At 47.2% G+C, this 11,248-nt stretch overlaps 1 protein-coding gene across 2 annotated transcripts in view; it reads right to left on the reverse strand.

Annotated features, from left to right (window-relative positions):
- LOC141050806 (nuclear factor 7, brain-like) overlaps nucleotides 1–9,385 on the reverse strand; it is a 28,179-nt gene extending 18,794 nt beyond the window's left edge. Inside the window, exon 1 of one of the 2 annotated variants that reach the window (XM_073547471.1) lies at nucleotides 9,045–9,385. In XM_073547471.1, the coding sequence (XP_073403572.1) occupies nucleotides 9,045–9,243 (199 nt within the window). In that variant the 5' untranslated portion in view covers nucleotides 9,244–9,385. Of the gene's footprint in view, nucleotides 1–478; nucleotides 499–9,044 lie in introns of those variants that run through there. The other variant, XM_073547472.1, reaches the window with a different exon arrangement.
- Between the last annotated feature and the right edge of the window lie 1,863 nt (nucleotides 9,386–11,248).

The following is an 11,248-nucleotide window of genomic DNA, read 5'->3' on the forward strand; positions in this document are numbered from 1 at the left end:
TCACTCACGGTAGGAGCCGTCCTGTATATACAGTATATAGGGGGATACGCGGTATACAGGGGGATATATCACTCACGGTAGGAGCCGTCCTGTATATACAGTATATAGGGGGATACGCGGTATACAGGGGGATATATCACTCACGGTAGGAGCCGTCCTGTATATACAGTATATAGGGGGATACGCGGTATACAGGGGGATATATCACTCACGGTAGGAGCCGTCCTGTATATACAGTATATAGGGGGATACGCGGTATACAGGGGGATATCACTCACGGTAGGAGCCGTCCTGTACATACAGTATATAGGGGGATGCGCGGTATACAGGGGGATATATCACTCACGGTAGGAGCCGTCCTGTATATACAGTATATAGGGGGATACGCGGTATACAGGGGGATATATCACTCACGGTAGGAGCCGTCCTGTATATACAGTATATAGGGGGATACGCGGTATAGAGGGGGATATATCACTCATGGTAGGAGCCGTCCTGTATATACAGTATATAGGGGATACGCGGTATACAGGGGGATATATCACTCACGGTAGGAGCCGTCCTGTATATACAGTATATAGGGGGATACGCGGTATACATGGGGACATATCACTCACGGTAGGAGCCGTCCTGTATATACAGTATATAGGGGGATGCGCGGTATACAGGGGGATATATCACTCACGGTAGGAGCCGTCCTGTATATACAGTATATAGGGGGATGCGCGGTATACAGGGGGATATATCACTCACGGTAGGAGCCGTCCTGTATATACAGTATATAGGGGGATACGCGGTATACAGGGGGATATATCACTCACGGTAGGAGCCGTCCTGTATATACAGTATATAGGGGGATACGCGGTATACAGGGGGATATACCACTCACGGCAGGAGCCGTCCTGTATATACAGTATATAGGGGGATACGCGGTATACAGGGGGATATATCACTCACGGTAGGAGCTGTCCTGTATATACAGTATATAGGGGGATACGCGGTATAGAGGGGGATATATCACTCACGGTAGGAGCCGTCCTGTATATACAGTATATAGGGGGATACGCGGTATAGAGGGGGATATATCACTCACGGTAGGAGCCGTCCTGTATATACAGTATATAGGGGGATACGCGGTATACAGGGGGATATATCACTCACGGCAGGAGCCGTCCTGTATATACAGTATATAGGGGGATACGCGGTATACAGGGGGATATATCACTCACGGTAGGAGCTGTCCTGTATATACAGTATATAGTGGGATACGCGGTATACAGGGGGATATATCACTCACGGCAGGAGTCGTCCTGTATATACAGTATATAGGGGGATACGCGGTATACAGAGGGATATATCACTCACAGTAGGAGCCGTCCTGTATATACAGTATATAGGGGGATACGCGGTATACAGGGGGATATATCACTCACGGTAGGAGCCGTCCTGTATATACAGTATATAGGGGGATACGCGGTATACAGAGGGATATATCACTCACGGTAGGAGCCGTCCTGTATATACAGTATATAGGGGGATACGCGGTATACAGGGGGATATATCACTCACGGTAGGAGCCGTCCTGTATATACAGTAGAATCATAGAATCATAGAATCGTAGAGTTGGAAGGGACCTCCTGGGCCATCTGGTCCAACCCCCTGCTCAAAGCAGGATTCGCTAAATCATCCCAGTCAGATGTCTGTCCAGCCTCTGTTTGAAGACTTCCATTGAAGGAGAACTCACCACTTCTTGTGGCAGCCTGTTCCACTCATTGATCACTCTAACTGTCAAAAAGTTTTTTCTAATATCTAATCTGTGTCTCCTCCCATTCAGTTTCATCCCATTGCTTCTAGTCTTTCCTTGTGCAAATGAGAATAAAGTTGATCCTTCTACAATGTGACAGCCCTTTAGATATTTGTAGACAGCAATTAAGTCTCCTCTCAGTCTTCTCTTTTGCAAACTAAACATTCCCAAATCCTGCAACCTTTCCTCATAAGACAGGGTTTGCAGACCGGTCACCATTCTGGTCGCTCTTTTCTGAACTTGCTCCAGTTTGTTGATGTCTTTTTTAAAATGTGGTGCCCAAAACTGGACACAATATTCCAGATGAGGTCTGACCAAAGAGGAGTAGAGGGAAATAATGACTTCACGTGATCTAGACTGTATGCTTCTGTTAATACATCCTAGAACTGCATTTGCCTTTTTTGCTGCTGCATCACACTGTTGACTCATATTCAGTCTGTGATCTATTAGTATACCCAAGTCTTTTTCACATGTGCTGTCACTTAGCCCTATTCCTCCCATTCTATATATGCTTTTTTCATTTTTATTGCCCAGATGTAGTACTTTGCATTTCTCCCTGTTAAAAACCATTCTGTTAGTTACTGCCCACTTCTCCAGTTTATTTAAATCTTTTTGAATCCTCTCTCTCTCTTCTCTAGTATTAGCTATCCCTCCTAGCTTTGTGTCATCAGCAAATTTAATCAGTTTACCCTCAATTCCTTCATCTAAATCGTTGATAAAGATGTTGAACAATACAGGGCCCAGGACAGAGCCCTGTGGTACCCCACTTGAGACATTCTTCCAACTGGATGTGCAGCCATTTACGACCACTCTTTGGGTCCGATCACTAAGCCAGCTATGAATCCACCTAACAGTTGCCTTGTCCATTCCATACTTAGTCATTTTTTCAATAAGGATTGTATGAGAGACTTTGTCAAATGCTTTGCTGAAGTCAAGATATACTATATCTACAGCATTTCCTTGATCCACCCAATCAGTGATACCGTCATAGAAGGAAATTAAGTTAGTCTGACATGACTTATTAGTTACAAACCCATGCTGACTCTGTTTGATCACTTCATTCTTATCCAGGTATTGACTTACATGTTGTTTAATAATTTGTTCAAAGATCTTTCCTGGTATAGAAGTCAGACTCACCGGCCTATAGTTGCCTGGGTCCACCTTCTTACCCTTTTTGAAGATAGGAACAACATTTGCTCTTCTCCAGTCTTCTGGCACTTCTCCTGTTCTCCAAGAATTTTCAAAGATTATGGAGAGTGGTTCAGAAATTTCTTCTGCTATCTCCTTCAGTACTCTGGGGTGTAATTCATCTGGACCTGGAGACTTGAATTCATTTAGGTTAGCTAAGTGTTTCCTCACTATCTTTCTGTTTATAGATATCCTGGATTCTTCTATTCCCTTAATAGGACAGTGAATAACAGTTGATGTTACATTTCCTTTCTGAGAGAAAACAGATGCAAAATAGGAATTTAAAAGTTCAGCCTTCTCAACATCCTGTCTTACCATTTCATCATTTTCATCCTGTAAAAATCCTATAGCATCTTTGACTTTTCTTTTACTTTTGACATATCCCCAAAATCCTTTATTATTGCTTTTGACATCTCTTGCAAGCCTCAATTCATTTTCAGCTTTAGCTAATCTGATTTGTGCCCTGCAGATTCTGCAGACAGCATAATATTCTTCTTTAGATATGCCTCCCTCTTTCCATTTTATAAACATTTTTTTCTTCCTTTTTAGCATGTGCTTAAGTTCTGTGTTCACCCATCCTGGTTTCCTTAAATGCTTCCTATTCTTCCCTCTTTTCAGAATTGTTAACAACTGTGCTTTGAGAATTTCATTTTTCAAGATTTCCCATCTTTCCTGGACATTTTTGTCTTTAAGGATATCCAGCCATTGGATCCCTCCAATTATCTTTCTGAATCCCTTAAAATCTGCCTTTCTGAAATCTAACCTTGACGTCTGAGTCTTCACAGGTCTTCCGCCTCTAGTTATCAAAAATTCTAAAATAGCATGGTCGCTACCTCCTAGGGTTCCAGCCACTTTTACCTCCTCAACCATTTCCTCCCTGTTTATAAGGATTAGATCCAAGGTAGCAGTTCCCCTTGTTTTCTCCCCTACCTTTTGGAAGATAAAGTTGTCAGCAAGAGAGGATAAGAATTTCCTTGACCTGTTAGTTTTGCCTGAGAGAGATTCCCAACAAATGTCTGGATAGTTGAAATCTCCCATGACAACTATGTCATATTTTTTGGAGAACTTGGCCATTTGATGCATAAAGAGTTCATCCATATCTTCAGCTTGCACAGGCGGCCTGTAGTAAATGCCTACAATGGTGTCCTTTCCATTGTTCTGTCCTTGTATTCTTACCCAAACAGTTTCCACAGAACTCCCAGTCTCTGAAGCTTCAATCTCTGTGCAGAAATACGCGTTTCTAACATACAATGCAACACCCCCTCCTCGTTTATCAAGTCTGTTTCTTGCAAATAAGTTGTATCCTTCTAGTCTTGTATTCCAATCATGTGTATCGTCCCACCAAGTTTCAGTGATTCCAATGACATCATATTTCTTTTCCTGTGTTAGTAGTTCCAATTCTCCTTGTTTGTTGCCCATGCTTTGTGCATTAGTATAGAAACATTTTAGTTTGTGATTGGTTTCTCTTTCTCCAATATTTTTATTAATTAGATTCTTTCGTCTTTGTTCTTCCTTTCCACTTCTATTAGCAGAGTTCTCAATAGCATTTGTCAGGTGTATGGCTTTTTCTGGTCTTTTGCTTCCCTTCCCATGTTGTTCTAGTTTAAAGCTCTCCTTACAAGTGTAGCAAGGCGACTTCCAAATACATGCTTTCCAGTCTTCGTAAGGTGCACCCCATCTCTAGCAAGTAGTCCATCGTATAAGTAGTACACTCCGTGATCCAGAAATCCAAATCGTTGCTGACGGCACCATCGACGTAGCCAGTTGTTCACCTGCAGAATCTTATTCCACCTCCTTGTTCCATGGCCATCCACTGGGAGGATGGAAGAGAAGACCACCTGCGCTCCCAGTTCTTTCACTTTCTTGCCTAAGTCTTCAAAGTCTCTGCAGATGGTTTCCAGGTCGTTTCTTGCGGTGTCATTTGTCCCCACATGTAGTAGCAGGAATGGGTAGTCATCTGTAGGTCTGAAGAGTCCTGATATCCTGTCAGACACATCTTTAATTTTTGCACCTGGAAGACAGCAAATTTCTCTTGAAGTTATATCCGGTCTGCAGATAGCGGCCTCTGTTCCTCTCAACAGGGAATCCCCCATGACCACCACTCTCCGTTTCTTCTTCACAACATTTTTCTTTCTCCATCCAGGAGGACTCTGAAGGCGTACAAGGTTGCTGTTTGTTGGCAAAGTCTTATCCTGATGTATTTCTTCATCATTTTCCTGCGTGAGAGCCTGGTACTGGTTTCTGAGCAGTATGGGTGCTGACTGCCTCCTGATCCTCCTGCTTCTCTGGGTCACATGTCTCCATTTCTCTGTTTCTTCAGGTGCACTTCGAATTTCTTCTCTTTCTGTAACATGAAGAGATAATTCTGCTCTATCCAAGAACTCTTCACCTTCCTTAATGATCTTCAACGTAGCCAACCTCTCTTCGAGATTTTGCAACTTTTCCTCCAACAGGGACACAAGCTTGCATTTGTGGCATGTGAAGTTTGGCTTTTCCATTGGTAAATCTGTGAACATGTAGCAAGAAATGCAGCTCACCAAATGGCTCCTGGCCTCTTCCATCTTGAGATTTCTTAAGAACGATGAAAGATGAGCCTGGTTTTCCGATTTCCTCTTTTCAGCTGCAACCACCAAAACCCAGTGATCGTTGAGCTCGCGGAGACTCTTCACTTATCCCAGAAGGCACTGGGAATATGCAAATGATCTCCTCAAGACTCTTCCCCTGGTTTTCCGATTTCCTCTTTTCAGCTGCAACGGCCAAAACCCAGTGATCGTTGAGCTCGCGGAGACTCTTCACTTATCCCAGAAGGCACTGGGAATATGCAAATGATCTCCTCAAGACTCTTCCCCTGGTTTTCCGATTTCCTCTTTTCAGCTGCAACGGCCAAAACCCAGTGATCGTTGAGCTCGCGGAGACTCTTCACTTATCCCAGAAGGCACTGGGAATATGCAAATGATCTCCTCAAGACTCTTCCCCTGGTTTTCCGATTTCCTCTTTTCAGCTGCAACGGCCAAAACCCAGTGATCGTTGAGCTCGCGGAGACTCTTCACTTATCCCAGAAGGCACTGGGAATATGCAAATGATCTCCTCAAGACTCTTCCCCTGGTTTTCCGATTTCCTCTTTTCAGCTGCAACGGCCAAAACCCAGTGATCGTTGAGCTCGCGGAGACTCTTCACTTATCCCAGAAGGCACTGGGAATATGCAAATGATCTCCTCAAGACTCTTCCCCTGGTTTTCCGATTTCCTCTTTTCAGCTTCAACGGCCAAAACCCAGTGATCGTTGAGCTCGCGGAGACTCTTCACTTATCCCAGAAGGCACTGGGAATATGCAAATGATCTCCTCAAGACTCTTCCCCTGGTTTTTATAGGGGGATACGCTGTATAGAGGGGGATATATCACTCACGGTAGGAGCCGTCCTGTATATACAGTATATAGGGGGATACGCTGTATAGAGGGGGATATATCACTCACGGTAGGAGCCGTCCTGTATATACAGTATATAGGGGGATACGCGGTATACAGGGGGATATATCACTCACGGTAGGAGCCGTCCTGTATATACAGTATATAGGGGGATACGCGGTATACAGGGGGATATATCACTCACGGTAGGAGCCGTCCTGTATATACAGTATATAGGGGGATACGCTGTATAGAGGGGGATATATCACTCACGGTAGGAGCCGTCCTGTATATACAGTATATAGGGGGATACGTGGTATACAGGGGGATATATCACTCACGGTAGGAGCCGTCCTGTATATACAGTATATAGGGGGATACGCTGTATAGAGGGGGATATATCACTCACGGTAGGAGCCGTCCTGTATATACAGTATATAGGGGGATACGCGGTATACAGGGGGATATATCACTCACGGTAGGAGCCGTCCTGTATATACAGTATATAGGGGGATACGTGGTATACAGGGGGATATATCACTCACGGTAGGAGCCGTCCTGTATATACAGTATATAGGGGGATACGCTGTATAGAGGGGGATATATCACTCACGGTAGGAGCCGTCCTGTATATACAGTATATAGAGGGATACGCGGTATACAGGGGGATATATCACTCACGGTAGGAGCCGTCCTGTATATACAGTATATAGGAGGATACGCGGTATACAGGGGGATATATCACTCACGGTAGGAGCCGTCCTGTATATACAGTATATAGGGGGATACGCGGTATACAGGGGGATATGTCACTCACGGTAGGAGCCGTCCTGTATATACAGTATATAGGGGGATACGCGGTATACAGGGGGATATATCACTCACGGTAGGAGCCGTCCTGTATGTACAGTATATAGGGGGATACGCGGTATACAGGGGGATATATCACTCACGGTAGGAGCCGTCCTGTATATACAGTATATAGGGGGATACGCGGTATAGAGGGGGATATATCACTCACGGTAGGAGCCGTCCTGTATATACAGTATATAGGGGGATACGCGGTATACAGGGGGATATATCACTCACGGTAGGAGCCGTCCTGTATATACAGTATATAGGGGGATACGCGGTATACAGGGGGATATATCACTCACGGTAGGAGCCGTCCTGTATATACAGTATATAGGGGATACGCGGTATACAGGGGGATATATCACTCACGGTAGGAGCCGTCCTGTATATACAGTATATAGGGGGATACGCGGTATACAGGGGGATATATCACTCACGGTAGGAGCCGTCCTGTATATACAGTATATAGGGGGATACGCGGTATACAGGGGGATATATCACTCACGGTAGGAGCCGTCCTGTATATACAGTATATAGGGGGATACGCGGTATACAGGGGGATATATCACTCACGGTAGGAGCCGTCCTGTATATACAGTATATAGGGGGATACGCGGTATACAGGGGGATATATCACTCACGGTAGGAGCCGTCCTGTATATACAGTATATAGGGGGATACGCGGTATACAGGGGGATATATCACTCACGGTAGGAGCCGTCCTGTATATACAGTATATAGGGGGATACGCGGTATACAGGGGGATATATCACTCACGGTAGGAGCCGTCCTGTATATACAGTATATAGGGGGATACGCGGTATAGAGGGGGATATATCACTCACGGTAGGAGCCGTCCTGTATATACAGTATATAGGGGGATACGCGGTATACAGGGGGATATATCACTCACGGTAGGAGCCGTCCTGTATATACAGTATATAGGGGGATGCGCGGTATACAGGGGGATATATCACTCACGGTAGGAGCCGCCCTGTATATACAGTATATAGGGGGATACGCGGTATACAGGGGGATATATCACTCACGGTAGGAGCCGTCCTGTATATACAGTATATAGGGGGATACGCGGTATACAGGGGGATATATCACTCACGGTAGGAGCCGCCCTGTATATACAGTATATAGGGGGATACGCGGTATACAGGGGGATATATCACTCACGGTAGGAGCCGTCCTGTATATACAGTATATAGGGGGATGCGCGGTATACAGGGGGATATATCACTCACGGTAGGAGCCGTCCTGTATATACAGTATATAGGGGGATACGCGGTATACAGGGGGATATATCACTCACGGTAGGAGCCGTCCTGTATATACAGTATATAGGGGGATACGCGGTATACAGGGGGATATATCACTCACGGTAGGAGCCGTCCTGTATATACAGTATATAGGGGGATACGCGGTATACAGGGGGATATATCACTCACGGTAGGAGCCGTCCTGTATATACAGTATATAGGGGGATACGCGGTATAGAGGGGGATATATCACTCACGGTAGGAGCCGTCCTGTATATACAGTATATAGGGGGATACGCGGTATACAGGGGGATATATCACTCACGGTAGGAGCCGTCCTGTATATACAGTATATAGGGGGATACGCGGTATAGAGGGGGATATATCACGGTAGGAGCCGTCCTGTATATACAGTATATAGGGGGATACGCGGTATACAGGGGGATATATCACTCACGGTAGGAGCCGTCCTGTATATACAGTATATAGGGGGATACGCGGTATACAGGGGGATATATCACTCACGGTAGGAGCCGTCCTGCCTCTTGCACGAGTACGTGGCTCCGATCTGCACGATCACATCTTCCTCCACGTCCCCGTCGTCTCCATCTCCGCCCTCGTCGTCTTCCTCCTCGTCCATGGCCTCCTCGTTGTCCGCCTCGTCCCCGGCCAGGACGTCTTTCTTCTCCAGCTCGGAGACATCGGGTTGTGCTGTGGCGGCCATGGCTAGGGGCTGCGGTACCGGAGAGCGGGGGGCCTGGACACCGTCGTTACCTCACAGAGACTGGGGGGGCCTGAACACAGATGCTGGACTGCGCGCCCGATTCTACAGTGCGAACTGCGCATGCGCCTTTCCCAAGCACGTAACGCGTCTTCCGGTTTGTAGGACAATAGAATGGCGGCCTCCGGCCCCGCACGTGGGAGCCACCTGAGCCACCAGCAGAGGGCGCTGCGCACCGGGGGAGGAGCAGGCGGCAGAGCAGCACTCGGCGCATAGATCTGTAGGCCCAGGCGGATGTGCAGCCTCATCTGTGCACACAGGGACTCTATCACCTCAGCCCTGCACCAGACGGAAGCCAGCTGCGGCCTAAAGGCCCTTTTACATTTAGCGATGCACCAGTGATATGACGGTCAGGATCGCTGGTGCATCGCTAAATGATCGCTAGTGAGCTTCCACACAGAAAGATCTCACAGCGACGCAGCGGACGATACTCACCTTTCACACACAGCGATCCTGACGTCCTCCCGCCCACATCCAGCGTCGCTCGTCTCACAGCAGGAAGCGGACGACGAGAAATGGAGCCGCGCGATTAGCGGGGGAGCCGGTCGGAGGTAAGTATCACACATAGCGATATCGCTATGTGTAAAACCCCCTTAAGGCTATGTGCACACGCTGCAGATTCACCTGCGGGTTTTTCCGCGCGGATCCGCATGTAAAGTGACCTGTGGTTTCACACCTCTACTATGTTAAAGGTGGGAAACTGCTGCGGAAAACGCCCAAACAATTGACGTGCTGCGGTTTGCAAACCGTAGCAAAACCGCAGCGTGAGCACAGCAGTTTTGAAAAGCCATAGGGTTACATGGTACTGTACCATGTCTGCGGAACTGCTGCGTTTCCGCAGGGACAAAACCGCTGCGGAAATGCATTAGAATCCGCAACGTGTGCACACAGCCTAAAGGAACAAGCAGTGCTGCAGTGTAAGCCACGGCCCCTGATCACACCCATGTCCATACTCCAACCACACCCAGCGAAAGAGAGAACAGAGTGAGAGAAAAAGAACAAAGAGAAAGAAAGGGGAAAGAGAGAACAGAGAGGGAGAAAGAAAAAGACAAAGCACAGAGAGATAGAAAGAAAGAACAGAGAGAGAAAGAGGGGAAAGAAAGTTAGATTAGAGAGCGAAAGATTCTATAAAGATACCATATCAGCCCGGCTCCCATTGTAAAGCCCACCTGAGCCTCCTGATGCAGGACATATCATGATCCGCTCACATGGCCGGCATCACCGATTCCAAGGCGATCCCACCGTCCGCACTGTCGTCGGACACGGTAATGGATCTGAAGCATTCCCTGAAGCGCCTCCATGGTTCCGTCACAATCTCCTCTCGAAATTACCTAATTTCCGGTCAGCTTCTAGCATGTCACTTCCGGTGGAACGTCACATGCGAATTTTAAAGTGCTCCTCGGGGCTCCACTGTATACTCCTGTGTCCGCAGGAAAAGTAAGCTCCCAGTCGGGACAGACTCAAAATCAGGACTGTACCGCTGGATCCAGGACGGTTGGGAGGTATGAATACTCCCTACCGTACAGCTCGCACACGCACGGCTCCGTATACCTCGTACATACACTGCTCCACTCCGTATACCTCTACACACACTGCTCCACTCCGTATACCTCTACACACACTGCTCCACTCCGTATACCTCTACACACACATGGCTCCGCTCACCTTGTATACACACGGCTCCGCTCTATACCTCGTACACACACATGGCTCCGCTCCATATACCTCGCACACACACACATGGCTACGCTCCATACACACGTGGCTCCGATCCATACACCCCGTACACACATGGCTCCGCTCTGCATACCCCATACACACACGGGTCTGCTACATCCACCCTGTAAACCCCTCCTGACCCCACACAAACTTCACCTCACCAGCATGACAACCAGCACAGCAGAGTCCTGCACACACCGAGCCCTGATCATGTGACCCCTGACTCCTC

This window comes from Dendrobates tinctorius, unplaced genomic scaffold (assembly GCF_039654945.1).
Source record: "Dendrobates tinctorius isolate UK_male_01 unplaced genomic scaffold, ASM3965494v1 ptg000152l, whole genome shotgun sequence".
Taxonomy (NCBI): Eukaryota; Metazoa; Chordata; class Amphibia; order Anura; family Dendrobatidae; genus Dendrobates; species Dendrobates tinctorius.